Genomic DNA, 27,911 nt, shown 5'->3' on the forward strand with positions numbered 1-27,911 from the left:
AGTCTGTAGACACAATCCTGCCCTCAAGCAGATTACAATCTAATGGGGAAATCAATCAATTGGTGGTATTTACTGAGTTCCTACTGTGTGCAGAGTACAAGCACTTGGGAGAGTGCAGTAGAGTTGGGAACACAATCCCTGCCTTTAAGGAGTTTACAATATAGCCAGAGAGCCAAACGTGAAAATAAATCTCAGGGAGGAGGAAGGACTAACGTGTAAAGATACACCCGTATGTGCTGGGGTGAGGTGATGAGTGCTGAGGTGGAGGGGAAGTGCTGAGATGCCAGTTAGCCGGAGTGAGAGGAATCAGTGGTATTTATTGAGTGTTGTGTGCAGACAACTGTACTAAGCGCTTGAGAAAGAACAGTCCGGTAGAGTTGGTAGACACGTTTCCTACCCACATGGAACTCGGAGAGATGGAATTTCAAAAGGGTTTTGGTGACAGGGAAAGCAGCGTTCTGCCGGATGTGAATGGGAGGCTCCGTGCGGTGGTCCAGAAACCGGGGGCTAGAAGCTCATATTCCCTCTCCACACCAGGCTGCGGGTCTGAGGGCCAGTTTTCCTGGAGGAGTCTCGGGATGACAGGGTGTGTGGGGAGAGGTGACCCCCAGGGTTTTCTCGCGTGTGGGGGGGCGATGAGATGTGCCTCGATGCCCCACTGTATTGAACCTCTCTGGTCTCCAGGGCCACGTCCACAAGGAGAGGGGAAAACACGATGGGGGTTTGTCTCACCTAGCTGTTTTGTGAGTGTGTGTGCGCACGCACAGCCAATGCATCCCTTGGTCTATATTGGGATGTTGTTCGGACCCAGGTTGAGACTCAGGTCTGATTATCTCTAGGCCTCCAGGTTAGGGTCTCCGTGTCCCTCTGCCGCATTATGTGTGAGAGTGTGCTTCCTTGTCTGAGAACATCTCAGTGCTGGGGCCCTCTACATAGTCTGTCAGTTGTTGTGTCTCCTTGTCTCTGCACCTCTCCGGCTGAGGGGCCCTGCAGTCTCTAGGGGAGACTTGCTTGGTGGTCCGTTGGGTATGATTCGGTTTGAGGGTTTCTTCATGGCTTTCAGTCTCTGAGTGTGTGTCCCTCTCTCTGACCAGCTCCCTCAAATCTCCCTAAGTGACCCAGCCAGGACTTGAAGGAGTTAAATAGGACTGGCTGGGCTGGGGCTGGGCTGGAGCTGGACCGGGAGCAAGAAGAGGGATGGGCAGGCTGGATGTGCCCAGAGGTGATCATGTCCGGGGCAGCCTGGGGCCCTTCAGACGCCACCTTGTAGCGGCTCCCCTGCCACCCTCGCCGGCATAGACTTCTCGGCCGGATGTCACAGCCTCTCCTCCTTCATGCCAAGGGGAGAATGAAGGAGGGTTCAGGACAGAGCCCTGCGGCCCATCCAACCCCCAGGCCCCAAGGATCAGCATTTCCCCAGTGGTTGACCACACCCACCAAGCCAAGCACCCCCTTCCCAGCCTTCACCCGCCCTCACCATCACACTGCCAGTACAGCACCCCCACACCCTCCCAACCAGGAACCCCCTACCGCTCAGGTCCCACCTCCACCTCAGCCCGGCCGAACTCCCCCGACCCTCCATATTAGAGGTGCTTCTCCTGCCGGGACCCCAGCCCGAAGCCCAGCCCAGACTCCAACCTGGCTCCTGATCTCTCGCCCCACTGAGAAATCACCCCCGAGCCCCAACCAGCCCACCCCGGGCCTGGGACTGCCTCCCCTACAGCCTAGGTTGAGGGGCGGGGCGGGATGCCACTCTCCCCCTCCCTGCCTTGTCACTGCCTGGCCAGGCCCCGCGTGCTCAGCCTGACGATGCGGTGCGGTGGGTGGGCGGGGGGGCCGGCCCGCACACAGGCCCCTTTGTGCCCAGCCCCAGCTTGGCTCTGCTTGGTATGAGACTCCATGCCGAGGGGCGAGGGGAGGGCTGGGAGAGAGGGGAGGGGCATGGGCGTTGGGGGACGGAGGGTGGACTGGGGGCCGTGAGGGGGGACGGAGAGGTCACGTGGTTCTCGGCTCCCGCTAAACCCTTCCCCATGGGACCCCCATGCCCTGGGAGACCTGGGAAACTCGTTGGGGGAAGGCAGATCGAATGGCCCCCAACTCCTCACTCTCCACAGAGATGGTTCCCACCCACTGCATTTCCCTGCCTACCCATCCAGCGCCATGGTGGTAGCCCCCACTGGGTCCTGGCCAGCTGGACGGTCCGTAAGAGGGAGGGCAGAGTGGGGCTCTTGAGGTGGGGTTCAGAGTGGGGCGGGGGGCTCTGGAGGTGGAAGATGGGCTGGGGTCTCTGGCTCAGGCCGTCTTTCCTAGGAATTGGGCTTGGGAGCATGGGAAGCAGCATGGCCTAGTGGATAGAACACGGGCCTGAAGTCAGAAGGACCTGGGTTCTAATCCCAGTTCCGCCACTTGTCTGCTGTGTGACTTCAGCCGAGTCACTTCATTTCTCTGGGGCTCAGTTACCTCATCTGTAAATTGGGGATTAAGACTGTGAGTCCCATTTGAGACAGGGACTGTGTCCAATCTGACTTGTATCTACCACTGTGCTTAGAATAGTGCTTGACACCTAGTCAGCGCTTCACAAATACCATCATTATTAACAATGAGTGAGAGGGAGGGAGCAGCCCAAGCCATGCTGACGGGGTTCCCACATCTCTCCTCTCCTCCCCTCTCTCCACAGAATGGCGTGGTCCCCGGCGAGCCAGCCAAGCGGCCCGAGAACCTCAAACGGGGCAACTGGGGCAACCAGATTGAGTTTGTGTTGACGAGCGTGGGCTACGCCGTGGGACTGGGCAACGTGTGGCGTTTCCCCTACCTTTGCTACCGCAATGGGGGAGGTGGGTGCCCTTCAGGTCACTACCCCAGGCCACTCCTCCCGCCCCCCGCCACAGGCACGTGCACCCTCCCCACCACCCAGCACAGAGACCACCCACCAGGACCTCTCCCCCATCCCCGGGACACTACCACCCACCTGGGCATAGACCACCCTGCCCCCAGCCACACACCCCTCCCCTTCCCCCAGGACAGATACCACCCACCTGGGCAGGGACTCTCCCCACCCGGGTATAGACCACCTCTGTCCCTTGGCACAGATTCCCCCCTCCAACAGCCCCGAGCCCAGACCACCCTCAGCTTCAGCATGGGCTCCTCTCCGGGAGCACCAGCCCTGCTTGTTTCCATCACTCTGCCCTCCGCCTCTCTCCCAGTGGCCCCGGGCCGGCTGAGCCGCCAAGCCCTATGAGGAAGAGGGCGGGGAAGGAGGACGGGAGAGTTGCAGGCTCAGTTCAATTCAATAAATACCCACTGGATGCCCAATTCTCCCTTATATGCCCATCTCACTAGACGGTCCCGGGCCTAATGTGGGATAGGGTGATGGTGCGGACCGCCCCCCCCCCACGACCTATCCCCCACCTCACCTGGGCCCACCTTCCCTCCTTGACTGTGCCCATCCAGGTGCCTTCATGTTGCCCTACTTCATCATGCTGGTCTTCTGCGGGATCCCCCTTTTCTTCATGGAACTCTCCTTTGGGCAGTTCGCCAGCCAGGGCTGCCTGGGTGTCTGGAGGATCAGCCCCATGTTCAAAGGTGAGGTGGGGCGGGACCGGGCCGGGCCCGACCCTTTGGGATTGGGTGGGGTGGGGCCAGCTGGGGCTGGGCTGGACCCTGATCCAAGTCCAACAATCCCTGCCCCCCTCATGGGCTGCCGTCACACCCCCTGTCATTCCGGTAACACCTTTTGTGTGTACACACCCACACGCCAGTACTCACTCTCATTGATCCTACTCCACGCACATTTGTATTCACTGTCATGTTATACACACAGACACACACACGTTCTCATTGATCTTCTCCTTGTCCATACCCTTGAATTCTCTCACTCTTCATACACACAACTGTATTCTCCCATTGACCCACTCCTTGTCCACATATGCCTATATTCACACGTCTTCACACTCGTACACCACAGGCAGTCACACATTCTGCCACCTGCTTACCTGCATGTGTTTGCAGTGACTCCGTGGGCTGATCACATCTGACTGTATTAACATACTCCACACGGTCACCAGTCACGGCACAGGTCTGACCCTTCGGGGTTCTCCCTCCAGTCACCAGGACCCTGCAGGGTGTCTGAGGGGGTGCCTCCCATGACCCCCATGAACGGAATACTAATTTGGGGTGGCTGCCCTCTTTCTCTCCCTAACTGGACGCTGCCGGCAGGTGTGGGCTATGGCATGATGGTCGTCTCCACGTACATCGGCATCTACTACAACGTCGTCATCTGCATCGCCTTCTACTATTTCTTCTCCTCCATGACCCAAGTGCTGCCCTGGGCCTTCTGCAATAACCCGTGGAACACCCCCGACTGTGCCGGGGTGCTGGACACGGCCAACCTCACCAACGTCTCCGGGCCGCCCGCCGCCCCCGGCCCCCTCAACCTCTCCCGCCTGCTCAATCACACCCTCCAGAGGACCAGCCCCAGTGAGGAGTACTGGAGGTCAGGGATGGTCCCCGGGGCCCCCAGCCCACCCCCATTGTCAGCCCCTCACCCCAGCCCAGGGCTGCCCGGGGTGGGCCTGGGACTCAGAACCCCGTGGGAGCCCCTGGGATTTCTGGGCGGTGGGGACCGCCCCCCCCTCCAGAGGTGAATCTGCGGAAACGGTGTGGTCTAATAATAATAATAATGCTGGTATTTGTTAAGCACTTACTATGTGCCAAGCACTGTTCTAAGCGCCGGGGTAGATAAAAGATCATCAGGTTGTCCTACATAGGGCTCAGAGCCTTCATCTCCATTTTACAGATGAGGGAACTGAGGCGCAGAGAAGTTAAGTGACTTGCCCCAGGTCACCCAGCTGACAAGCAGCGGAGCCGAGATTAGAACCCATGACCTCTGACTCCCAAGCCTGGGCTCTTTCCACTGAGCCACGCTCCTTCTCTAGTGGATAGAGCACGAACCTGGGAGTCAGAAGGAGCTGGCTTCTAACCCCGACTCCTCCACATCTCTGCTGTGTGACTTTGGACAAGTCACTTCGCTTCTCTGTGCCTCGGTTACCTCATCCGGAAAATAGGGGCTAAAGACTGTGAGCCCCACGTAGGACATGGACCGTGTTCAACCCCATTACTCTGTATCTACGCTAGCACTTAGAACCGTGGCTGGCACATAGTAAAAGCTTTACAAATACTATTTAGGAGGAAAAAAAAGAATTCGCTTGGCCCCGGCTGGTCCGAACCAGGCCCGTCCAGCTCCCAGTGGCAGGGCGACCCCTGCTGCACGCTGATGTTTGGAGTCCCTGGCTGGCCGACCTGCGCTGACCCGCTCCGGCCCTGCGGCCTTGTGCCCTGGGTGGTTTGAGACCCCCACTCGGGAGTTCACGTCCCCTAGAGACTCCGGCCCCGAGCGGACGGGGCTGGGATTGGGACTGGACCCAGAGAGGAAACCAAGGCCACGGGCCTCGTGTCCCTGCCCTTTCTCTGCCAAGCGAGGTGGGCCGGGCCGGCCTCTCCCTGTCTGGATGGGGTTGAGGAGGGTTCCTTACCAGGCCGCGGCCGGGCTTTGGGGTCTCTGTGCTGGGCCTGCTGAGGGGGTCACCGTTGGCTCCCGGGGTGGTGGTGATGGTGCTCCCCGCCCCTTCCGGCCCCTCAGGCACTACGTCCTGAAGCTGTCCGACGACATCGGTGACTTCGGGGAAGTGCGGCTGCCTCTGCTCGGCTGCCTCGGCGTCTCCTGGGTTGTCGTCTTCCTCTGTCTCATCCGAGGCGTCAAGTCCTCAGGGAAAGCAAGTACACGCCCCCCTGCTCCCCTGTTTCCCTCCCCCCCACCCCCTTCTCCTCTCTTCACCCTTTCCCTTTTCCCCACCCCCCGCTCCCCTCCACATCCCCCATGGCCTCACCCGTTCAGTGGATATCCTGAGCACCGCCAGTGCGTAGATAGTGCCGGGCACCAGGGCTACAGGCCGAGACTCCGGGTGGGGGGAGCTCGGGGTCCGACCTGTCCCCCCTCATCCCCCAGGTGGTGTACTTCACGGCCACCTTCCCCTACGTGGTGCTGACCATCCTGTTCGTGCGGGGCGTCACCCTGGACGGCGCCTTCACGGGCATCATGTACTACCTGACCCCGCAGTGGGACAAGATCCTGGAAGCCAAGGTTGGGGTCGGGATGGGGACAGGGGGTGGAGTGGGAGGAGCTTGGGGAGGGGGGTCGAGCAGATCAGGGAGTCCTGGGTGGTCCAAGCGCTGCCCCCATCCCACTCTGCAGGTGTGGGGAGATGCTGCCTCTCAGATCTTCTACTCTCTGGGCTGTGCCTGGGGTGGGCTCATCACTATGGCCTCCTACAACAAGTTCCACAACAACTGCTACAGGTGCGACCACCCCCCGCTCACCTGCCCACCTCAGCACTGAACCCCATCTCCCCCTTCCCCGGTACCTGGGAGGTGGGATTGGCAGCAGGTCGTCTCTCTCTCTCCTGTCCCCGGCCTCCCCTCCCTCACACCCCCCGTGGGATAAGAGAGGGGACAAGCTGGCCCGTCAGCCCTGTCGAGAGCCCCAGGGGGGACCATGGCAGAGGGCGGGGAGCCCAAGCCATGGTGGAGGAGCCTTCAGAGAACGGAGGCGGCTTCCTGGGGGCCCCTTCTGCGTTTGGGGGTCCCCTCGAAGAGGAGGGAAGGGATTCTGCCCATCCTGTAGCCGGGAGCCTGGGGCTGGAGTTGACTTCCTGTTCCGGCCTCGCCGCCCACCGGCCCCCGTCCAGGGACAGCATCATCATCAGCATCACCAACTGTGCCACGAGCGTGTATGCCGGCTTCGTCATCTTCTCCATCCTCGGCTTCATGGCCAACCACCTGGGGGTGGACGTGTCCCGCGTGGCAGACCACGGACCCGGCCTGGCTTTCGTGGCCTATCCCGAGGCCCTCACCCTTTTGCCCGTCTCGCCCCTCTGGTCCGTGCTCTTCTTCTTCATGCTCATCCTCCTGGGCTTGGGCACCCAGGTATGGGGGTCCTTTGGGGTGGGGAATGGAGGACCTGGGGGAGGAGGAACTGGGGAGGATTGAGGGGGACGGGGCACCTTCCAGAGACGGAAGTTGACCTTGGGCAAGTCACAACTTCTCTGTGCCTCGGTTACCTTATTTGTAAAGTGGGGATAAAGACCGTGAGCCCCACATGGGACAGGGACTGTGTCCAAACTGATTAGCTTGTAACTACCCCAGTGCTTAATACAGTGCCCGGCACACAGTAAGCACTTAATTACCATTTTTAAAAAATTAGGGCAGTTGCTGTGGCTCTTGGATGCTTTCCCAGGGGATACCCGGGGCCCTCTGAGCCTGCCCGCCACCCAGCCCTGACTGTCTTTCCCTGTAGTTCTGCCTCCTGGAGACATTGGTCACAGCGGTGGTGGACGAGGTGGGGAACAACTGGATCCTGAAGAGAAAGACCTTCGTCACCCTGGCCGTGGCCGTGGCGGGTTTCCTGCTCGGGGTTCCCCTCACCAGCCAGGTCTGCTCTGTTCGGGAAATGGGCCCCGTGGGGGCCACCAGCCGGCCCCACAGGGGAGGGTGGGGGTGGAGGACGGGGCCAACTTACTGAGCAAAGTTGAGGCACAAGTGGATTTTGTCAGCAGCCCTCGACCACTCTGCATCCCTCTTCTGCTCCCTCCCTCCCCTCCCTGCCATTTTATTTTTCACACTCCAGTGCCCAGCTGGGAGACAGTACGCCCAAAGCCGTGCCAAACTGACACTGGGGCAGCTGGGGCTCCTGCTCCAAAATCCCTACAATTAGTGGGCCCGCTGGGAAAGAATGGGTCCCAGCTGGGCTGCTTCACACCCCCTGGGGGCCTGCTTGTATAAGCATCTTTAGAGAAGCTCATAGGAAGAGCCCAGGGGAAAAAAGGGGTCCCAGCTCTGGCCCCTGTGGGGAGAGAGGCGAGTTGCTAAGGGAGCTGAGGAAATGTGTGCAGCACACAGAATGGCTAATTTTGCTGCTGGTTGTGGTGCAGGGGCATCCCAAAGACTGGCCCAAGTACTGCAAGAGGGAATCCCGGGTGGGGAGGGAAGGAGTCGGGGGAGAGGAGTGGAGATAAGGGAGTTTTTCGAGAAGAGGAAGCCCAAGGTGTCCGTCGGGAGACGGGGAAGGAGAGGGAGGAGGAGGAGGAGGAGGAGGAGGGCGAGGGAGCCTGGGAAGGGCCGAAAGGGCAAGCGGCTCTCGGGAGACTCACGTGACCTCTCCCCACAGGCGGGCATTTACTGGCTGTTGCTGATGGACAACTATGCAGCCAGCTTCTCTCTGGTCATCATCTCTTGCATCATGTGTGTATCCATCATGTACATCTATGGTAGGTGACCAGGCTCCGCGGGTCCAGCACAAGGACTCCCGGGCCCCCCTCCCTTGCAGGCAGACCTCCCCCAGCTGCCCAGAACCTGAGCTCGGACTGAACCGAGGTGAAAACCCGAGTTCAGTGGGCCCCTCGGGCCTCTCTGATCTCCATCCGCTGGGGGGTGAGGGTGGGGGGAGGGGGCGGGGGCGCCTTCTTTCTGCCTCCAGTCCCACTCCACTCGCCATGCTGGATCCCAGTCTGCCCCTGCTGCCCCCTTCCAACTCCCTTGTGCAAGCGGTGCCTTTGACTACCCCTCTCCCTAGGGCACCGGAACTACTTCCAAGATATCCAGATGATGCTGGGCTTCCCGCCCCCCCTGTTTTTCCAGATCTGCTGGCGATTTGTCTCTCCAGCCATCATATTCGTAAGTGTGCCCAGCCCAGGCAGGCTCAACTCTCCAGTCTTGTCTTCCCTGAGCCCGGGGCCGCCCCGTCCCCAGGCACCCATCCTCTCCCCTCCCCGGCCCTGCTGGGCTATCTATAGCTCAGAGCAGGACCCCGGCAGAGGGGAGGGCTGCTTGCTATCAGAAAAGTCCAGTGGCCCCTCTGCTGGAGGAGGAAAAACCGGGAGGATCCGTCTCGCTGGCCTGGAGCCTCTCTGCGGTTCTGTAGGCCCCTTGCTCAGGCTGTGGGCTTCACCTTTCTGAACAATCTCCATAGAGAACGGCCTCTTCCAAACGAGAGCCCTGTGGCTAGGTTCATCCTTCCGGGAGGTCAACTTCTCCATCCCCCGGCTTCCGGGGAGGGTGTTCCTGCAGGCCAGGGGTCCTAACTCACCCGCTTTGTCACGACACTCTTCCTGGGAGTTTACGCACCTCCCTCCTCTGGCCGGGCCGACCTGCTTCCCTTAGCTCTGCTCTGCCAGAGTCACGGTAATGCAGCTTCACGCGGGAGTCCAGATGCAGATCCCTGGGCCGTCCCACTCCGGGTTCTGAGGCTGTTTTCCTGCTTTGAGCCAGGTTTTCCCTACCCCTCAGCAAGGGGGAGACTTGAACCCCCAAGTGGGACAGGAATTGTGTTCGACCTGATTAACTTGTTTCTATCCCAGTACTCAGAACAGTGCTAAGCACATAGTAAGTGCTTAGCAAATCCAATTAAAAAAAAGACACCCCCTGCCAACCCCTACCGCCAAACCTCGAGGCCACTCTTCTGCTGGCACGAGCCAGATTGGGCTGCATCTGACACCCCAAGGGCCAGAGCAGTTAATCCTGCCGGTGACATTGTGAAGCTCCTGGCCTGACCCGCTTACTGCGCCTGAGGGTTCCAAGAGGACCTCCACTCTGAATCTCACAGCGAAGGGCTCCGGAGGGGGTCCCTGCCCCCCAACGCCCACACAGAAAAGACCGACCATTGCACACTAAACTCCACCAGCTGAACCACTGATTGATTGACCAGGCTGGACTGACTAGAAAACACAAGGGGCTCCCTCCCTCTCCCTCCCCGACTGCCACCCCCATCCACTTTTCTCAGAGAGACGGAGCCCCGCACCTGCAGCCCCGACTGCTACTCCCTGCCTTTGTTTCCTGGCCATGTGCCGGCAGCTCCTCTGACTCTGACAGGTGCTCAGTGGTGGGGGGTGAAGTACCTGCCCAGGACCACCCCCACTCCCACCCTCTGACCCAGGACAGGACCCATCCAGCCACTTTCCAAAGGACCTTTCAGAGTGGGAAGGTTCAATCAGTCCTTCCCACTCCAGGCAGGCTCTCTGGGTAAAGCCAGGGAGCGCATTTCCTACTTTTATCCCATTCCTACCGGCCCGCAGCCTGGTTTCTTTCCCCCGTAACTGCGAGGGAGCGTTACTGTTGTCTGTTGCTCGGGTTTCCGACTCCCCCGCTGATGGGCAGTAAGGAAGGGGGGATCAGGACCCTCTCACCATATCATCACCCCCCTCTTCTCCCGGGAAGCTAGGAGTCAGAAGGACCCAAGTCACTCAGAAGCAGCAGCATGGCCTAGTGTCAAGAGCACAGGCTTGGGAGTCAGAGAGGACGAGCGTTCTAATCCCAGCTCCGCCACTTGTCTGGTGTGTGACCTTGGGCAAGTCACTTCGCTTCTCTGTGCCTCAGTGACCTCATCTGTAAAATGGGGTTTCAGACTGTGAGCCCCACGTGGGACAACCTGATTACCTGTATCTACCCCGGTGCTTAGAACAGTGCTTGGAACATAGTAAGTGCTTAACAAATACTGTAATTATCGTTATTACTATTATGACCGAGTATTGCTTCCTCCAGCTCAGTTCAACTTGAGAAAGGGAGGCCTTTGCGGGAGGGAGAGCCTGGGCGGGGCACACGAGTGCCCAGTGCCTCACCCTCTGGTCCTGCCCCCCTGCCCCCCGCCCCACAGTTCATCCTGATCTTCACTGTGATCCAGTACCGCCCCATCACCTATAACCAGTACCAGTACCCCGGCTGGGCCGTGGCCATCGGCTTCCTCATGGCCCTCTCCTCCGTCATCTGCATCCCGCTGTACGCCGCGTTCCAGCTCTGCCGTGTTGATGGCGATTCCTTCCTGCAGGTGAGCAGCGTGGGGCTGGGGGACGGGTGGTGTTGGGTGGCAGTTGGGCTGGGGAGCCCGGGGGAGGGAAGAGGGGACGAGCCGGGGCCGGGGACCGACCCCACGTTCTCTCTCCCCTCTCCCTCACAGCGTCTGAAGAACGCCACGAAGCCAAGCAGGGACTGGGGCCCGGCCCTCGCCGAGCACAGGACCGGGCGCTATGCCCCCGCCCCGGGCACCTCCCCCGAGGACGGGCTGGAGGTGCAGCCCCTACACCCAGACAAGGCCCGGAGCCCGGCTGTGGGCAGCAACGGCTCTGCCCACCTCCAGGACTCCCGGATATGAGGGCTGCTGCTGCGGGTGGGGAGGGGAGGGGGACAGCGTCACACCCCATGCTCCTCCTTTGCTCCCTCTATTGAGACTGTGTGTGGGTGGGGGGGGGGGTCAGACCCACCCCCACCATGCCCCTGCCAGGGGTGGGGTGGGGGAAGAAGTGCGGCCCCCTGTCATCTCAGCCACCACCGCTAACCCCTGTGTTTCTCATCACCCCGGTGTTTACAGGTCATCATGACAACGCTCCCTCACCTCTCACCCCCACCCCTACTCCGGACCACAAGCTGGGACCAGAGGGGGAGGGAGGGGATTGGGTGGGCAGGAGATGACCCTTCTGCCCCCCTCAGTGGGCTGTCTGGACAGAAGGGGACGTGGGGGGAGGGTCTGGGAACCAGAGTGTCCCCTCTACACTGTACTGAGTGTTGGGGCTTCCTCCCTCCTGAAAAGGGGGGCCTCATTGCTGCTGTTGGGGCTGGAGCAGGAGAGCAGCCCCGGGGGTGGAAGTGGGTTTTGTGGCCAACACTGGAAGTGGGTGCGGGTGGGGGCGTGGCGTGTCTCCTGCCTCGGAAGAGGCTGGGGGCATTCTAAAAATGCCAACACAACAGGACTGAGAGCTCAGAGGGGATCCTGCCCTGCCCTTGGGGGGTGGGGACAGACCCCTTCCTCTGATCTCCTGCCCAAGATCCCCCTCCCCAGTCAGTCCCTTCCACTTACTGGATTTTGATCGGAAATGTGACATCCCACGATGGACCTCACCGGTTCACATTGCTGCCCTCGGGGGGGGGAGGGCTCTCCCCACCTCTTCTCTCAAGCGGGGCCCTGGCTCAGCCCAGCGGCTGCCTCCTCTTGGCATCCAGATGCTCGCAGCCAAGACAGTGGGCAGAAACAGGGACCTGGGCAAGGACCCGAGAGGCGTCTCCTGCCCCGGAGTTAGGGACCGGCTGCACTGACCCACGCCCCCAACCCCAGACACCTGTGGCCAAGGGCATGGAGGGAGCTGCAAGGCGTGGAGCCCCCCCACCTAACCGCTGCCCGTGCCGCCCCGACCCCACCCAGGTGAACTGCTGTAAGATGCCCCCTTCCCTTCCCTCGCCCCTGCAGGCTGCCCATCCCTCTGTTGGGCAGGGCTGGGGGTCGGGGAGGAGGAGAGGAGAAATCTTTCAGTGTTACAAGCTCACCCAGCTGCTTGCCCCTGCTGCCCCCGAGGTTATGTGTTTTGCCCAGGGCGGAGCCATGTCTGTGTAATTATTTTTTGTAAAAACTGTGTCTGTGGCTGCTCCCTTCCCCCAGGCTCGGGCCCAGCTCGTCTTCCAGGTTCCCTTCCTTATCCCGGCTGACACAGCCATGGAGTGGGGAGGGAGGGCCGCTCCCCCTTTGCCCAGGGTCCAATGGGGAGCTGATCCCATCCTAAGGACCTCCCCTCCACCCCCAGTGGGGTGAAAGTGGGGACGGGGCGAGCCATTCCTCTGGCCACCGTAGCTGGCCACTAGGCAGCTGCCCCAAGGGCCGAAGCTGCCCTCCCCGAAAGCACTGGCTTCCCAGGGTTCCCACCGGGCCCCTTCCGAGCCCTTGCCGGCCTCGGGGCCCGGCCGGCGGTGCCAGGAGGGTCTGCAGAGCGCTGGCTGGCTGCCTCCGGTGGTCCGGCCCACCCTCGGCTTCACGGCCACTAGAACCCGGGAACTAAAATTCTCTTGTAAGATAAAATAATATTAGTATTAATAACGTGCCAAATGGGGGCCCCCGGCCTGTAAGGGGAGGCCATTCTTGCTCAGCAGGTCTCGTTGCCCCCCGCCCAGGCCCGGCCTGGCCAGCGGGTCCCTCCTCCCCCCACCCCTCCCCTCATCATCGTCGTGGTCGTCTCCATCTGCAGTGCTGCCTTCACGTGGCCCCCACCCCTGCCCTGCTCCCAACCTGGGCTCGGGGCTCCAGGCCTCCCCCCACCCCGGGGTGACAGCCTCAAGCTGTGTCTTCTCTAATCTCTCATAGCAATTTGGTGCGCCCACTCCTATCCCCACTGCCCCTCCCACCCCCGGGCTCTGCGCCCTGCTAGGTTTTTAAGGTCCGATAGATTTTAATGAAATTTCTATTCCTGATTCTGTATTGCTGTCATCTGTGTCGGTCTAGGGGGTGGGCCAGATGGCGGAGACGGCCGCGAGGAAGCCGATGGCCAAGGCCCAGCCGGGGGCTGGGGGTGGGGCTGTGTGGCGGGGGGCCCGCGGCGGCAGCTTCCATTTTCCCCTCCAGCTGCACCGGGGCAAGGCCGGCTCCTCTGTGGCCTCCTTCAGCTTCCCGGCCCAAGCCTGAACCCGACCGGTCCCTGGGGAGAGTGTGAGGGGTCTGAGAGCTGGGAGTCTGTCCCCTAGCCCACGGAGCTGGGGGCACAAGGTAGAGTACCAGCTCCAGTGCCAGCCACATGTACAGACAGACAGAAACGGGCCTTCCCAAAACCCAGGAGGTCAGACGGACAGACGGACGGCCAGCAAGGTGGAGGGAAGATCCCTTGGGGCTTTATTCCGTGGAAATGGCCGTCCCTGGCCGCCTTCCCGTGATCCCACTCACCAGGTCGGACAGGCCAGGCCCACTCCACTGGGAAGCTGCCTCCCCTCCGCCCCCCACCCCCCAGGTCAGCTCAGCTGGAGTCCGAGGCCCGAGTCCTGGCTGCAGGTGGAAGGTCTGAGTCTTTCGCCTTTCAGGATGGAGCCAGGGGCACAGCACTAGCCAGCGGAGACAGCCCGTCCCCTACATTACGCAGCTGCAGCCGCCGCCCCCATCGCCCCCAGTTGCAGGGTTGGCCGGGCAAGGGGCGGGGGCCTGACTGGGGGGGCAGTCTGGACCGGAAATGTAAAGCCGGGGGATGTGGGGAGGGGCCCTTGGGGGGGCAGGGGGCCATCGGGAATGGCCCTAGGGGCTGGAGGAGGAGCCCGAGGGTGCTGGCTAAGCAAGTGGGTAGCGGAGGGGCAGATCCCTGGCCCCTGGGTCTGCGGTGGGGACCCTGAGGGGTTTCTCCTGCACCAGCATCACTCCCGGATGCCTCAGGCCTACAGTGGGGAGAAAGCAGCAGGCAGAGTCGAGGAAACAGATCAGAGAAGCAGTGTGGCCCATTGGAGAGTTCACGGGCCTGGGAATCAGAGGACCTGGGTTCTAAACCTAGCTCTGCGGATTGTTTGCTGGGTGACTTTGGGCAAATTAGTTAGCGCCTCTCTGACTGAGTTTCAACTGTAAAATGGGGATCAGACATCTGTTCTCTCTCCTGACAAACTCTTGTGGGATGGACTGAGTCTAACCTAACTTATACCTACCTTAGTGTTTAGAATAGTGTTTGATAGTAACCATTAACAAATACCATTTAAAAAAGAGAGAGAGCTGGTTACTGCCACCTGCCAGCCCAGAGGAAGGGCAAGGGGTCCGGATCCCCCACCCAGAGTATGGGGACTGTGGGACCCTGGGAGGGGTGACTCCGTTCTGGCCCTTCCCACCTCCACCCACTCGTTCTCCTGCCTTCCTTACCCCCAGCCCTGGGGGTCCCCAGGGGCTCCACACGCCTTTCCCTCCTGGCCCCATTTCCTTGGGGGCAGCGGGACGTTACCTGCCCCACAGCTCCCAGGTGGCAGGGGGCTGCATCTCCTGGAGGGCTGAGGGATGGGTCATACCATGCAGGGCCCGTTCCATGGCTCTCTTCTCCACTTTCAGCTCTGCAGAGAGGGGGAGAGAGCCTGGAGGTGTGACTGGCTGAGGGGGAACAGGGGGCGGGGGGTAACAACACGACCACTAACACCAGCCAGACCCTCGGACCCTGGGGCAGCCGCCCGGGACACGACGTATCTCCTGGTGAGGGACAACATTTTGGGAGGGCTAGGTTGGGCCATCCCTGGCTCTATCTTGGGCTCGGGACCCCGACTCCTCACCTGCTAAGGTGGGCTCAGGAGCCACGGTTGGGGTCTCTGGGGGCCAGTTGTGAACCTCTTCCAAGCAGCACTGAGGGGAGAGGCTGGTAGTTAGCGCCCACCCAGAGCCCGGGGGATGTAGAGATTTTTGCATTTCGAAAGAGGGTCCACCCATCCCCTGCTCAGGGGCTCGGCCCGCTGGCGCCTTGGAGAGGGGTGGGGATGTAGCTGAAGCAGCGTGGCTCAGTGGAAAGAGCCCGGGCTTGGGGGGTCAGAGGTCATGGGTTCTAATCCCGGCTCCGCCGCTGGTCAGCTGGGTGACGGTGGGCAAGTCACGTTACTTCTCCGGGCCTCAGTGACCTCATCTTTAAAATGGGGATGAAGACCGAGAGTATCCCCCCCAGCGCTTAGAACAGTGCTTGGCACAGAGTAAGAGCTTAACAAATCCCAACATTATTTCTCTCCCTGGTCCTGGACCTTGTAAAATGGGGATCAGACATCTGTAAGCGCCTTGTATCCCCCCCAGGGCTTAGAACAGTGCTTGGCACAGAGTAAGAGCTTAACAAATCCCAACATTATTTCTCTCCCTGGTCCTGGGCCCCGTAAGGCCCGGGGTACTGGGGCTGCAGTGCCCCCTTGAGGCCAGCAGGGGGCGAGGCGTCTGCACAGAAATCCTACCAGGTCCTCACCAGCCCTACAAATAGTAATAATAATAATAATAATAATGTCGGTATTTGTTAATAATAACCAATTGTAAATCATCCTCCAACATTCACCGGCCCTCTCTCCTCCCAGGGGATGAAACGGACCGTTGTTCGCCTCAGAAGAGACTCAAGATTTGGTTCAAGTCGGGGTAATGATGATGTTAGTATTTGTTAAGCGCTTACTATGTGCAGAGCACTGTTCTAAGCGCTGGGGTAGACACAGGGGAATCAGGTTGTCCCACGTGGGGCTCCCAGTCTTCATCCCCATTTTACAGATGAGGCAACTGAGGCACAGAGAAGTGAAGCGACTTGCCCACAGTCACACAGCTGGCAAGTGGCAGAGCCGGGATTTGAACTCGTGACCTCTGACACCTAAAGCCCGGGCTCTTTCCACTGAGCCACGCTGCTTCTCAGGGAAGGGAGAGCGGGAAGGTGACCCTGGAGGGTGGGGGTGGAAGCTGGGGTCCCAGGCTCCGAGTGGAAACCATCCTCACCTGCAGGACAGAGATGTCTCGTTCAAGGGCCTGGCACTCCGTCTCCAAGAGACCTCTGGGAAGGGGATGAGAAGTCACGGGAGCAGCGGTCCACGGCTCCCACCCGACTCCTCCACCCAGCTCTGCCCCAACCCCTCGAGACCCCTCTCCACGGGTCCCAGCAGTGGCCCATTCTGCCACAGTCCCTCTTCTCTCTCCTAGGCCCCATTTTAGAGAAGCTAAAGACTTCCATCCCCTAGTCCCCAATAGGCCCCAGGGCTCCCTGTTCCGAATCTCCCCTTTCCCCCAGCTTCTCGCCGGCCTCTACCCCCCTACTGCTTCAACAGGGCCACCGATAAGTACGATTGATGGATCTCACCGCAAATGTTGCACGACCTGGTCAATGCCAGACACGTTGAGCTTATCCTTGATGGAATCGAGGTCCCAAGTCCTGCAAAGGGAGAGGCCCGAGTGCAGGACTGTCTTCCCCGTGCCAGCCTCCGGGCCGAGATCCCCAGGCAGAATCACAGAGGTAAAGGCAGAAACACACTCGGGCCCAGAACCGGACCCCCCAAAGTCCAGATGGGCACAGCCCCCGGGGAAAGGATCTGGGTTAGGCCCCAGGGAGACAAGGGGCAGCAGAGAATCCCAGTCACTCAGTGCCCGGGGTAGGGGATGGCCTACCATTTCTGCCTCCAACCCTCCCGGGGCTGAGGGTTGCTGCCCGGGGAGTCACCTGAGCTCGTTGCCATTGGCTGCATTCTGCAGAGCGGGCATCTCCGGTTTCCCGTCATCACCCTTGGCATCAGCTTCAGGGCCAAGCCCTAGGGCAAAGCGCACCACCCGCGGGCTGTACTGGGCCAGGACCTCCGCCCCGTCTCTGCCGAGTGAGACACACGGACCTGCGTTGTCCCTCTCTCCGACTCCTCCGAGGCAGCAGCAGTCCAGGGTTAAATTACGGGACCACCCTGGTCGGACCCACTTGGCTCCAGGATGACATACCCATCCTCAAGCCAAATATTGGCTGGGAAGGGAGTGGTGCGGGAGAGGGTCTCGGGACCCCAAAAGCTGGGACGTCCTCTGGGCAGCGAAGGGAGCTAGGAAGGGTCACAGTTTAGTCTGGAGGCCGAGGAGGAGACCTGAGCTGAGGGAAGGGGAGGCTGCCTGAGGACTGAAGATCAGCATTACAGCTGGAGGATTGGGATGGTGGGAGGGCACAAGGAGAGGAGGGGGTTAAGGTTGGGGTTTGATGATAGGGTGGCTAAGGGTCACCAGAGCATTGAGGGACCCCTTTCCTCTGCATCCTCAGAGCGAAGCACCTCATCCATCCCTCAGCCTACGCCTGGGGCCCAGGACTACGATCCTCTTAGTGAGTGAGAGGCAGAACTGGGTCCACCTCTCTCTTGCCTGGCCCGCCAGGACTCCTGGTGACAGGTGCAGAAGGACACCCCCCAATGCAAGAATCACTTCTCCATAGCAGAGAACCCCACCCTGGCCTCTGAATCTGGGCATGGCTGTCACTGGAGCATGAGAGGAAAAAAGAGGGGAGGGCGAGGGGCTGGTGGCTTCCGGGTCCTACCTGCCCTCCTGGGTGGCTTTGCGGCGGAGACTCTCCAGCAGCAGAAACAGCTCTTGCTTCACAATATCCCTGACCAGAGGTGCGGGGGCCAGAAGGGTGCAGGGGGGCTGGGGGTGGGCCGGCTGGGCCGAGCGCACCTCCTCCAACAGCTCCAGCAGCGTTTTCACCTGCCCAGGAAAAAGAGGCGTGGGGCCTCCACAGGGGCTGCAGGACAGGAGGTCCTGACCCCCAGGGTCTCCCCTTCCCCACCCCAGGAGCTGAGGGAGAGGAGCTATGGGTCTGTCCTATTCCTGAGCAAAGCTCTGGGTTGCCACCTCCCGGAGCTTGTTGCGGGAAGGGAACGTGTCTACTAACTCTGTGATATTTAGCATGGTGTAGTGGATAGAGCACGAGCCCGGAAGCCAGAAGGTCATGGGTTCTAATCCTGGCTCTGCCACGTGTCTGTCTTGTGACCTTGGGCAACTCACTTGGATTCTCTGGGCCTCAGTTCCCTCATCAGTAAAGTAGGAATTAAGTCTGTGAGCCCCACGTGGGACAGGGACTGTATCCACCCCGGCGCATATTCAGTGCCTGGCACATAGGTGTTTAACAAATACCTATGATTATGATTGTGACTCTTCCCAGCGCTCAACTCCATTTGCCTGTCCCTACCCCAGCATTTAACTGAGTGCCTGGCACACTGTAAGCACTCCAGTGCTCAGAACAGTGCTTGGCACATATCAAGCGCTTAACAAATACCATAATTATTACGATTATTACTTCAGTGCCACAGTGATCATTACAGTGCTCTGCACCCAGTAAATGCTCAAAGAGGACGATTGATGGATGGATGGATTGGGAGTTGAGGGGTGGCATCTTTCCGGGGGGCTCCGACTCACCTCCGCCCTCAGCTCCAGGCTCAGGTCCACGGCAGCTTCTCCCAGGATCCGCTTCACTTCGAGCCTCTCGGAGGTCGGTACGTGGTCCTCCACCAGCTCCCACACGGAGGGGCTGGGCCGGGGGGTGGCCCGCATGGCCGGACGGTCCTGCAGGACCACCCCCACCCCAGGGCCCCCAACCCCGCCCTCAAACCCTGCCTGCCTGGGGGACTTGGGGGGCTTCTCGCTCCCCGCTGGAGTAGGGAAACTGAGGCCCGTGGGGACAGAGGCCGGTTGGGGGGGGGGTCGCCAGGAGTCAGAAACCGAGATGGGGACCTCGGGACCCCCTCCCCCCAAAAGGCTGCAGGTGGGGGAACCGCACACAGGATGGATCGGACCGGACAGGAGCGGACGGGGCCTTGGCCGGCTCCAAGACCGGCGGCGCGCAGGTCCCGTAACCAAGAAAAACAGCGCCGTATCCAAGGACCAACCGCCCCGCCCCCTCCCCGGGCCCCGCCCCCATCCCCTCCCCACCCCCTCCGGGACCGAGGGGTTTTAGAGAAGCAACGGTGACGGCCCCGGACTCATCGCTTCGCCCAGTTCGGCCTGCATCCAGTCCGTGGGGCAGAGGGTCAGGGGTCAGGGGGGTCCGGGCCCAGTAGCGTCTAAACGAGGGAACGTTAAGTCACCAAAACGGCTCTCCCAGGTCGCTCCGCCCCCTTCCCTCCCAAAACGGCTGCAGCGGGCCCCGGTCACCCCCCCACTCCTAATCCCTCACCCCCCTCCGCCCCACTCCCCTACCGTCCCCCCCTTAAGTCGGGGGGGATCCCTGTTGCCCTTCATCCCCTCGATCGATGACCCCAAACGCCGACTGGGAAGATGCGGGAGACGGGGCGGGGGTGGAATTGGGGTCTGTGATCCCGGGGAGAATTCCCAGCATTCCAGGACAGAGGGTTGCAATTCAACCCATCCCTCTCTGGGAATTGAACTTCCTGGACACGGAGCCCTCGGCCCCCACCGCTTCAACCTTCCATTTTCCAGCAGTTGGGGGGGGGGACCAGCTGGGGGGAGGGAAGGGAGAAGTCTTTCCTTGTCCCGCCCCACCCTCTTGTCCCACCATTCCCCACCCCGAAGCCCCCTTTCCCACCCCATCGACAGGCAGGGTGGGCTCCATTCATGTTTTTTTACTAAAGCATCCACACAAGTTCCTGTGCAATATACAAAGATCCCGAGCGCAGACTGAGCAGGCTTACCTGGTGCCAGGGGGCAAACTGCTGCCTTCAGGCAGAGAGCCCAGCCCACCCCCCACCTACCCCGACCCCCGGCCCCCGCTGGGCAAGGTACAGAGAGCCGGGGCTCAAGAAGCCCTGTCCCTTTCCCCCTCCCCCCGCCCCCATGCAAAATCCACCCTTGGTCCCCAGGAAATGAAAACCACCCCCAGCCCCAGCCCCAAGTCGTACCAGGACGGGGGCCAGCCTACATCCAGGAGAGGCAGCTGCAGACCCCATCCACTCCTGCCCCACTTCCTTCCTCTGGCTACCGTGTGATGAGAAAGACTCCCACGGGAGGAAGGGGAGGGAATCCCCCCTCGCGCGACGCGCCGGTCGCCCGTTCCTTTCTCGGGTCGCGTGCCGACGGGGGGGCCTCCCACCCCAGAGGGAGCCGGGGGTTCTCCCCGCTCTACAGGAGGGGAAACTGAGGCACAGAGAGGTGAAGTGACTTGCCCAAGGCCACACAGCGAGGCAGTGGTGGGGCTGAGATTACCCAGAAACCCTGGCTCCCGGGCTCCTGCTCTAACGGGAGCGGACGCTCCCTCGGAAGGTGAGGCGGAGGAAAGCTGGGCTGTGTGGGGCAGGGGAGGATGGGGCGGATGAAGCTCCTCGGGGGTGATGGGCAGGCAGGAGGGCAGAGATGGGGAACGGAGGAGGGGGAAAGAGGCCCGTGGGCCTGGTTGAGGGGGAGATAAACCTCTGTGCTTTAGGGACTCCCTTGGACCTGGGAAGATGGCGCTTTAAACACCTGTTAGTGCCATAAAGCCCACCAGCCCCTGTTAAATAATAAACAGCCAGCCTCCTCCTCTACCTCTGAGGGGTGAGGAGTCCTGGGGCCAGGACCTGTCTATAGACTCAAAACTAAAGGAGGGTCAATTCTTGGGAGGGGTGGGGTAGGGAGGTTGGCCGGGTGGGAGCAGAGGGGAGCCGATCTCCCCTTGGACCGCTGGGAGGGAGAGGAGCAGAAGGGAAGGGATCCAGACCCAGAGCTCTCCATGACTTGGAAAACTCAGATTAGCGGGGACACGGGGAGAAAGTCGGAGGGGAGGCCCGGGGCAGAAGGGCAGGAGCTAGGGGAGGCAGGTCCGGGAGGCAGGTGGGAGCAGGGCCCTGAAGCGAGCAGCTGAGAAACAGGGCCAAGACCTCAGACAGACACTAACCGGCAGTCTCGAGTCTGTAGAAAAGGGGAAAGGAGGAGAGCGGGGGGCTGCCCCCACCAGAGGGGCAGGTTGGGAGGCGGGCCCCCACCCCCGGCGGGGCAGTTACTCCACGGCCCGCTCCGAGGCCCGACTCCCGGTCCGCGGCGGGGCGCCCCGGGCCGAGGCCGGCCCCCTCGCCCTGTGCCATGCAGACGGGTGCGGAGGGGGTGGGCGGGGGGGGGGGTCCACCGGCAGCCCCGTGGCAAGAGCACCGGCCGGGAGGGGCCGGCTCAGGCAGCGGTCCGTCCGAGGTGCGGAGGAGCTAGCCGCGGGCCGGCCGGGGGGGAGCCTTGCCGATGTCCACGGTGATGTTGGTGTACAACGGGCACCGCGCCACCTCCAGCACCCGGTACTGCACCGAGGCGATGCCGTCCCGCTTCATCGTCAGCTTTGTGTTCTGGATCTTGGTGAACCTGGACAGTGCGGGGCGGGGTGACGAGGCAGGCTGTCAGACCCAGAGGATCCCCCTGAGTTTGGGGGGAGCCGTGAGGGGCCGAGGGGCGGCCCAAAGCTGATGCCACCCATCTGGACCGTAAACTCACTGTGGGCAGGAAACTTGTCAATCAACTCTGTTACGCTGTACCCTCCCAAGTGCTTACAACTCTGTACACAAAGGCGCAATACAAACGATCAATTGATCATCAGTGGTTCCTTCCTGAGCTCTTTGCGGGCTCTGGGGAACTCTCCTCTGTGCGAGTTTGGAGGGGGGCAAGACTGGGGTGGCCAATAGGGGTCAGAGGGTGAGGGCTGGGGGGGGGGTTCACCTTTGGGGGTTGGGCTCATTGTGCTTGTCCCGCTCATGCTTGATCATCCGGTAGCGGCCAATCCGGCTATCCGGACGGGAGACCTTCATTCCCGACAGGGAGATCCTGAGGGCGAGATAAGGCAGGGGCAGAACCAGGGACAGAACCACAGACAAAAACAGAGACAGACAGACAGAGCCAGAGAGATGACAATGCCGGGGTGAGGCCGGGGCAGGCTCGGGGCGGGGACTTGGCCCGGCCCTGGACTCTGGCATTCCGGAGAGCCCTGCCTGGACAGCGGGCGGTCCGGCCTCAGAGCCTCCCCTCCTCGCTTCTCCTCACGGCTCGCTAATCCCCAAGCTCGGACCCCTCCACTGGGTCTGGCCCATCCGAAGGTCTCTCCTGGGCACCCTCCCTTAGCAATACTGGAACCAGCCCCCTCCCCAGGGCCTTAGGCGGTGAACCCCTCCCGGCCCACCCCGATCCCCGTGGCCCCTCGGCACCCCCCGGCCCCGCCTCACCGATTGAAGATGTCATCGTCCTCGCCCCCCCAGCCCCAGTACTCATTAGGGAAGCCATTGATCTTCAGAAACTGGGACTTGCTCAGACCCGAGACGCCTCCAAAGTAGCCGGCGTAGGGCAGCCTGAAAGAACCAAACCCCGGCCAGGGTCAGCCGTGCGGGCACAAACTGCGGACTCCCGCCTCCCCCCACCCCCACCAACTCCCATACTCTCATCGTACCCACGCCAAGGTCTGCCCTCCGTTCGGGTTGCTGGAGCGGAGGGGCCAGAGCTGGGGCCAGAGGCTGGTCCCGGGCCCCGAGAATGAGGGGTCGGGAGGGGAGGATCCTGGGGCCCCCCGGACGTCACCCACCGGAAACCAAACTTGTCCATGGCGATGGCGAAATGGCGGGGCTGCTCGGAGCAGCGGTACAGGTTGCGGTCGTCCATGGGCACCAGGTCCACATCGCTGAAGATGAAGCAGTTGTATTCGCCATCTTCTTTCAGCGCTTCCAGGAAGCCAACGTTCAGCAGCTTAGCCCGGTTAAAGGTATCTTCTCCATGCTGCCGGGAGACACAGGGTCAGGCGGGGGTTTCCCCCCAACCTTCCTTTCCTCCCACCTGGAGAAAACCAGGGTCCTCCCGCCTTCCCTGGCCTCTGAGCCACCCCCCGACCACTCACCTCGTCTATTGGGCCCCAAACCCTGCTGGCCACAACCTTCTCACTGGGCCTTGTCCTCGCTTTTCCTGTGTCGACCTCGGGTCCGTGCCCTCCCCCTTCATGTCCCGGAGGCCACTATTCTCTCCATCTTCAAGGTCCTTTTGAAATCCCATCTCCTCCAGGATGCCTTCCCTGATTAAACTCTCCCCATCTCTCCTCACCTCATGGCCACCACCAACGGCCACTTTAGCATTTCCTCATTCCCTAAGCACTTGAGCGCTCATTCCTATCTCCATGTGTCCCCCAGTATAACTTGTGTCCATATCATTAAATCCTGTTGCTCTTTCCTGCTTGTGATGTGTTATAGTTTCTGTCTCCCCACTAGCATTCAATCACTTGACCCCCTCCTACCACACCTCACTACTCTCCTACTAAAACCCAGCCTGCACATTTCGCTTCTCTAATGCCAACCTACTCACTGAACCTCTATCTCGTTTACCTCATCGCCGACTTCTCGCCCACGTCTTGCTTCTGGCCTCGAATGCCCTCCCTCTTCATATCCGACAATTATTCCCCCCGACTTCATATCCGACATCTCCTCCCAGAGGCCTTCCCTAAGGCTTCTCCTCCTTTTCTCCCCCTCCCTTCTGTGGTCCCTTTATTCATCCCCCCACCGGCCCCACGGCGCTTATGTACATATCCGTAATTTACTTATTTACATGAATAGCCGTCTCCCCCTCTGGTCTGTAAGCTCGTGGTGGGCAGGAAATGTGCCTGTTATGGGGTGCTCTCCCATTCGCTTCATACAGTGCTGTGCACACGGTAAGCGCTCAACAAATACGATCGGCTGAGTGAAGTCTAAACTCCACTAGGGCAGGGATGGTGTCTATTGACTCTTGCACTCGCCCAAGTTGCTCAGTACAATGCTCTGCACCCACCGAGCGCTCACTAAATACCCTGTTTGATGGACCCGGTTCCCCCCCCCCGCCCCCCACCCGCCTCTGCACACCTGATTGATGACATAGATGCCGTAGCGCAGCCGTTGCCGACGCAGGATGGGGTGCAGGTAGTGCAGCCAGTAGCGCAGGTGATGCTCCCGGTGGCGGAACGGGATGATGATGGCCACCGTCTGGTGAGGGGTGCAGTCCGGGGGGGCATACCGGCCCCCCGCCGTGACCCCTGGGTTCTCACGCTGCACCCGCTCCATTGGCATGGGAGAACTAAACTCGATCAGCAGCCGGCCCACTGCAGGGACAGAGCGAGCCGAGGCTGGGTGGGGGCACGAGGGGGCAGACCCGATCGGTCGGGGCCCAGATTCTCCGGGAGGGTCAGTCCCAGGCTGGTCCTTTCTCCTTGCCCACCCTAACGACCACCCGCTTTCCCTGCTCTCTCCAGTGACGAGCTCCATGGGGAGACGTCCTCCCCGCCAAGCCGAACTCCACGGGGTAGGGCCAGAGGCCCTGGTCACTCTCCAGGCCAGAGGCCCGGGTCACCCTTTGGGGATGGAGGACTGCGCAGGGAGTCTCCACTGCGGGGGAAATTATGGGTCTCCCCATCCTCCAACCCCCTCGGCACTCCGGTCGGCTTAGCCGGGTTACCGAGGCGGGCAATGCCCTCAAGGAACATCTTACTGAAATCCTCAGCAGCCGAGTTCGGGATTGGCCAAAGGCCCCGGGGAGATGGCAGGCTGCAGCCTGGCCCGGTGATCGGGGTGAGTGGTCCCAAGGCACCCTTCCTCCCACCTCCTCGCTGGCTCCCCAGCTTCCTGGGCATATCAGGCCAGAGGAACAGGGAGGACCGGGGAGGAGGCGCCCGATGCCGAGGGCCCCCGCCTTCGCTCAGGGGGCGGTACTGGGTCTCACCCAGTCCGGGCGGCATCTCGGGGCAAGGCGGCAGGGGCAGGACGGTGACGGAACGGTTGGCGTCGGGCCGGCCGCTGGGAGACTCGGGGGTCCCGGGGCTGGGGGCGGTGCCGTTGGGTCGGGAGCAGTTGGCACCGGGGTGGGGGCGGGCGGCAGAGCCGCGGGTGCCGAAGCGGCTGAAGAAATCCAGGTGCTGGGCGTAGACGTCGAAGTAGAGGATGACGGCGATGAGGAAGTGCAGCAGGCAGAGCAGCAGCACGGCCTTGCAGATCCGCTCCAGGGTCCCGCCCAGCAGCAGCCTGCTCATCTTCCGGCTGCCCGCCTCGGCGTGCCGTCGGGGGGCCCCGGGCCAGCCAGGGCAGCAGCAGCGGCGACGGTGGGGGTCCCACAGACACACCTGCCCGCTTAGGGCCTCCACCTTGGAGAGAAAGAGGATGAGCAGACCCATGTCCGACCCCGCAGCTCCCGGAACAGGCTCTCGGGGAGGGCCTGGGAAGAGCAGAGCAGAGCAAACCAAGTCCTCCTAAATGCCCTTTTCAGGGATTCTGGGATGGGCGGGTTGATGATAATAAGAATGGTACTTGCTAAGCGCTTACTATGTGACGGGCACTGTACTAAGCGCTGGGTTAGGCAGCAGGAGGCTGGGGTGCGGGCAGTAGACGGAAGTCAGGGTTCTGAGTGCTGCTGGTACGAGAAGGTTTCCAGGCTGGGAGCTGACTTTTTTTGGGGGGAGGCAGGTATTTCTTAAATGCCTACTAAGCACCAGGCACTAGAGTAAGCACTGGGGTAGATTCAAGATAATCAGGTTGCACACCGTTCATGTCCCACCTAGGGCTCACTGTCTTAACCTCCATTTTACAGATGAGGCACAGAAAAGTGAAGTGACTTGCCGGTCACTGGGCAAGGCTGTCAAACTTCTCAGGAGCGGGGTGCCACGCCCCTGTTCCCCACTCTTCCTCGGTACTTGCCAGCCCGGTCAGTTCTCGTCTGCAGGAGCTGCCCGCAGAGGCCCTGGACCCGGTCTCGCCACCCGCCCTCTCCCCGCGACGAGAAACCGCTTGGGCCCCTCTGCCAACTCCAGACGGGCTGGAGCTCAGGCGGGCACCTCCCTGATGGGCGGGGAGGAGTTGCCAGCCACTGCTCAGCAGCCAAAAGGAAAGAGTTTGAAAAAGATGGAGAGGACTGGGTGGGGTGGGGAGGTTGTACCCTTGGTTCTGGGGAAGGGGAACCGAGTCCTGGGATCCTGCCTAGGGAGGGTCTCCACCTCACTTCTCCACCCTGGACCGAGAGCAGGGGGAGAGAGATGGGGAGGTGGGCTTGTGCTCGGCTGCCCTCCTGTTCCCTTAGAGCTGGCAGCCCCACCTTCCGCGCCTCTCAGCAGATTGAACACCGTTGCCAGGGCTCACTGGCAACTCCACCGCACTTAGCCACGCAGCTAACGAGAGTGGGGCGAAATGCCGGCCGCTAGCCCGAGATGGGGGTCTGGGAAGTCAGTTCTGGCCTGGAGGAGGCTAGACTCAAACTCCTCGCGCAACACTTCAGACCACCCTCACCCACTATCTTCAGCTGGGGCAGGGAAGAGCGAAGCTATCAGTAAAACGACCAGAAACGGGCCTGGACCCCAGACTACAGTGTCACTCCTCAGGAACCCCCACCCGGCTCCCTGATGCTTAAGGGGGGGGTGTGGGTTGGAGTTGGGTCCCCAGGAAATCTGGATCAGAAGATGTTAGGGGGACAAGGTGCCGGGCCCTGCCATCTCGGCAAAGCAGAAAGAAGAGGCAGGGGCCTGGGACACATGGCAGCTCCGGAATAACAACAACGGTAGAAACGGGCTCATCATAAACATGAAACTCATCCCTGGGGGAGGGAGGAGGGCAGGGAGGGTGAAGGGAGACGCCGTGGTGAGGGGGCAACCGATATAACATTCCGGGCCGCAGGGTTGAGTGGAAGGGAGGTGGGACTGGGGAGCTGGGGGCCTTAGAGAGGGAGGGGAAAAGATGGAGAGAAACAAAGCCAAAGGGGTGGGGTGGCATGAGGATAAGAGCTGGGAAAGCCGGTTGGTGGTGGTGGGGAGGGGGCGGCCATGAGGAAGATGAGGTACAGGGGAGCGGGGGAGAGGAGGAGGAGGGTGAGAAAACGGGCAGGGGGTGGAGGCGGGTGGAGAGTGGGTCGGGGTGTGAGGGAGATGACAGAGGTGGGCATGACGGATGAGGTATAAGGGGGGTTGAAAAGAGGAAATGAGGGGAGAGGGAGATGAAGGGGAGGATGGACAAGATGGGGGAAGGGATGGGAGGAAAGTTGGGAAGGGGAGAAGTGAAGGGGGGTGGGTCGGTCCAAAGGGATGTAGGTCGGAGGGGATGTAGGCCGCAGGGAGGAGGGGAGATGCTGGGTGGCGGTGGGGGGAGAGGGAAAGAGGAAAGAGGGGCTTTGAGGAGTGCTGAGAGAAAGGGGGAAAGGGATGTGGAGCAGGGAAGAAAGGGGGGTTGGGAGGCCGGAGGAGCATTTGTAGGGGGCTGGGGGGGGGGGGGAGCTCCGCGGGCCAACGAGGGGAGGGGGGCTGTCGGGAGGGCATGGGTGGGGGAAGGGATGGGAGGGGGCCGCTGGGGGGCAGGGGAGAGAGGAGGGGACGGATGGGGGCTGCCGGGGGGCAGGGGTGGGGGGGAAGGGGAAAGGAGGGCTGTAGGAGGGTGGGGAGGAAAGAAGGGGAGGGGGCTGCCGGGGGGCAGGGGAGACAGGAGGGGATGGGTGGGGGCTGTTGGAGGGGAGGGGGTGGGAGGGAGCAGCTAGGAGGCAGGGGAAGAGGGAGGGGAGGGGGCTATCGGGGGGGCGAGGGGGCTGCTGGGGGGCAGGGGGGAGAGGAGGGGAGGGGACGGGAGGGGTCTGGGGGTCCGGAGGAGCGGGGGTGGGGGGTGGGGGTCTCACCGGCGGGTCCGGCTCCGGCCCGGGCTGGGGTCGGGGTTGGGGTGTGTGTTGGGGCTCCGGGCCCGGCGGC

The 27,911-nt window shown here is 61.5% G+C and overlaps 3 protein-coding genes across 9 annotated transcripts in view; 1 reads left to right on the forward strand and 2 right to left on the reverse strand.

Annotated features, from left to right (window-relative positions):
• SLC6A9 (solute carrier family 6 member 9) overlaps positions 1 to 11,897 on the forward strand; it is a 50,346-nt gene extending 38,449 nt beyond the window's left edge. For all 5 annotated transcript variants that reach the window (XM_029083490.2, XM_029083492.2, XM_029083494.2 and 2 more), the window contains 12 exons: positions 2,678 to 2,834; positions 3,451 to 3,582; positions 4,216 to 4,492; positions 5,639 to 5,771; positions 6,005 to 6,139; positions 6,251 to 6,354; positions 6,744 to 6,981; positions 7,352 to 7,486; positions 8,222 to 8,321; positions 8,627 to 8,727; positions 10,703 to 10,873; positions 11,003 to 11,897. In XM_029083490.2, coding sequence (XP_028939323.2) covers positions 2,678 to 2,834; positions 3,451 to 3,582; positions 4,216 to 4,492; positions 5,639 to 5,771; positions 6,005 to 6,139; positions 6,251 to 6,354; positions 6,744 to 6,981; positions 7,352 to 7,486; positions 8,222 to 8,321; positions 8,627 to 8,727; positions 10,703 to 10,873; positions 11,003 to 11,197 — 1,878 coding nt within the window. In that variant the 3' untranslated portion in view covers positions 11,198 to 11,897. The remainder of the gene's footprint in view (positions 1 to 2,677; positions 2,835 to 3,450; positions 3,583 to 4,215; positions 4,493 to 5,638; positions 5,772 to 6,004; positions 6,140 to 6,250; positions 6,355 to 6,743; positions 6,982 to 7,351; positions 7,487 to 8,221; positions 8,322 to 8,626; positions 8,728 to 10,702; positions 10,874 to 11,002) is intronic.
• A 1,772-nt stretch (positions 11,898 to 13,669) lies between these two features.
• On the reverse strand, positions 13,670 to 19,208 carry CCDC24 (coiled-coil domain containing 24). 2 transcript variants are annotated; one of them, XM_007657491.3, is made up of 8 exons: positions 18,704 to 19,208; positions 17,826 to 17,992; positions 16,983 to 17,126; positions 16,626 to 16,697; positions 16,268 to 16,322; positions 15,091 to 15,160; positions 14,772 to 14,877; positions 13,670 to 14,223 (listed from the first exon to the last, which is right to left on the reverse strand). In XM_007657491.3, exons 1-8 carry the CDS (start codon positions 18,836 to 18,838, stop codon positions 13,875 to 13,877), a joined length of 1,098 nt encoding a protein of 365 aa, XP_007655681.2. In that variant the 5' UTR covers positions 18,839 to 19,208; the 3' UTR covers positions 13,670 to 13,874. The 2 variants fall into 2 exon arrangements, with proteins under 2 accessions (XP_007655681.2, XP_028938922.1); XM_029083089.2 differs by lacking the exons at positions 13,670 to 14,223; positions 15,091 to 15,160 and having other exon boundaries at positions 14,784 to 14,877; positions 18,704 to 19,206.
• A 642-nt stretch (positions 19,209 to 19,850) lies between these two features.
• Positions 19,851 to 27,911, reverse strand: B4GALT2 (beta-1,4-galactosyltransferase 2). Of its 2 annotated transcripts, XM_029046777.1 has the most exons (7): positions 27,842 to 27,911; positions 24,920 to 25,337; positions 24,067 to 24,302; positions 22,770 to 22,960; positions 22,417 to 22,539; positions 21,917 to 22,021; positions 19,851 to 21,565 (listed from the first exon to the last, which is right to left on the reverse strand). In XM_029046777.1, exons 2-7 carry the CDS (start codon positions 25,224 to 25,226, stop codon positions 21,415 to 21,417), a joined length of 1,113 nt encoding a protein of 370 aa, XP_028902610.1. In that variant the 5' UTR covers positions 25,227 to 25,337; positions 27,842 to 27,911; the 3' UTR covers positions 19,851 to 21,414. The 2 variants fall into 2 exon arrangements, with proteins under 2 accessions (XP_028902610.1, XP_028902611.1); XM_029046778.2 differs by lacking the exons at positions 24,920 to 25,337; positions 27,842 to 27,911 and adding an exon at positions 24,689 to 24,861.

Source organism: Ornithorhynchus anatinus, chromosome 18 (genome assembly GCF_004115215.2).
Source record: "Ornithorhynchus anatinus isolate Pmale09 chromosome 18, mOrnAna1.pri.v4, whole genome shotgun sequence".
Classification (NCBI taxonomy): domain Eukaryota; kingdom Metazoa; phylum Chordata; class Mammalia; order Monotremata; family Ornithorhynchidae; genus Ornithorhynchus; species Ornithorhynchus anatinus.

What these genes read in the sequence shown, in the direction of transcription:
- B4GALT2 (XM_029046777.1), bottom strand. Translation starts at nt 25,226, where the DNA reads ATGAGCAGGCTGCTGCTGGGCGGGACCCTGGAGCGGATCTGCAAGGCC. An exon ending in CGAGATGCCGCCCGGACTGG is followed by an intron (nt 24,303 to 24,919) that starts GTGAGACCCAGT and finishes CTGTCCCTGCAG; the next exon opens with TGGGCCGGCTGCTGATCGAG. An exon ending in AATGAGCCCAACCCCCAAAG is followed by an intron (nt 21,566 to 21,916) that starts GTGAACCCCCCC and finishes CGCACTGTCCAG; the next exon opens with GTTCACCAAGATCCAGAACA.
- CCDC24 (XM_007657491.3), bottom strand. Translation starts at nt 18,838, where the DNA reads ATGCGGGCCACCCCCCGGCCCAGCCCCTCCGTGTGGGAGCTGGTGGAG. An exon ending in GAGACATCTCTGTCCTGCAG is followed by an intron (nt 15,161 to 16,267) that starts GTGAGGATGGTT and finishes CTCTCCCCTCAG; the next exon opens with TGCTGCTTGGAAGAGGTTCA. An exon ending in TCCTGAGCCCACCTTAGCAG is followed by an intron (nt 14,878 to 15,090) that starts GTGAGGAGTCGG and finishes CCCTCTCTGCAG; the next exon opens with AGCTGAAAGTGGAGAAGAGA.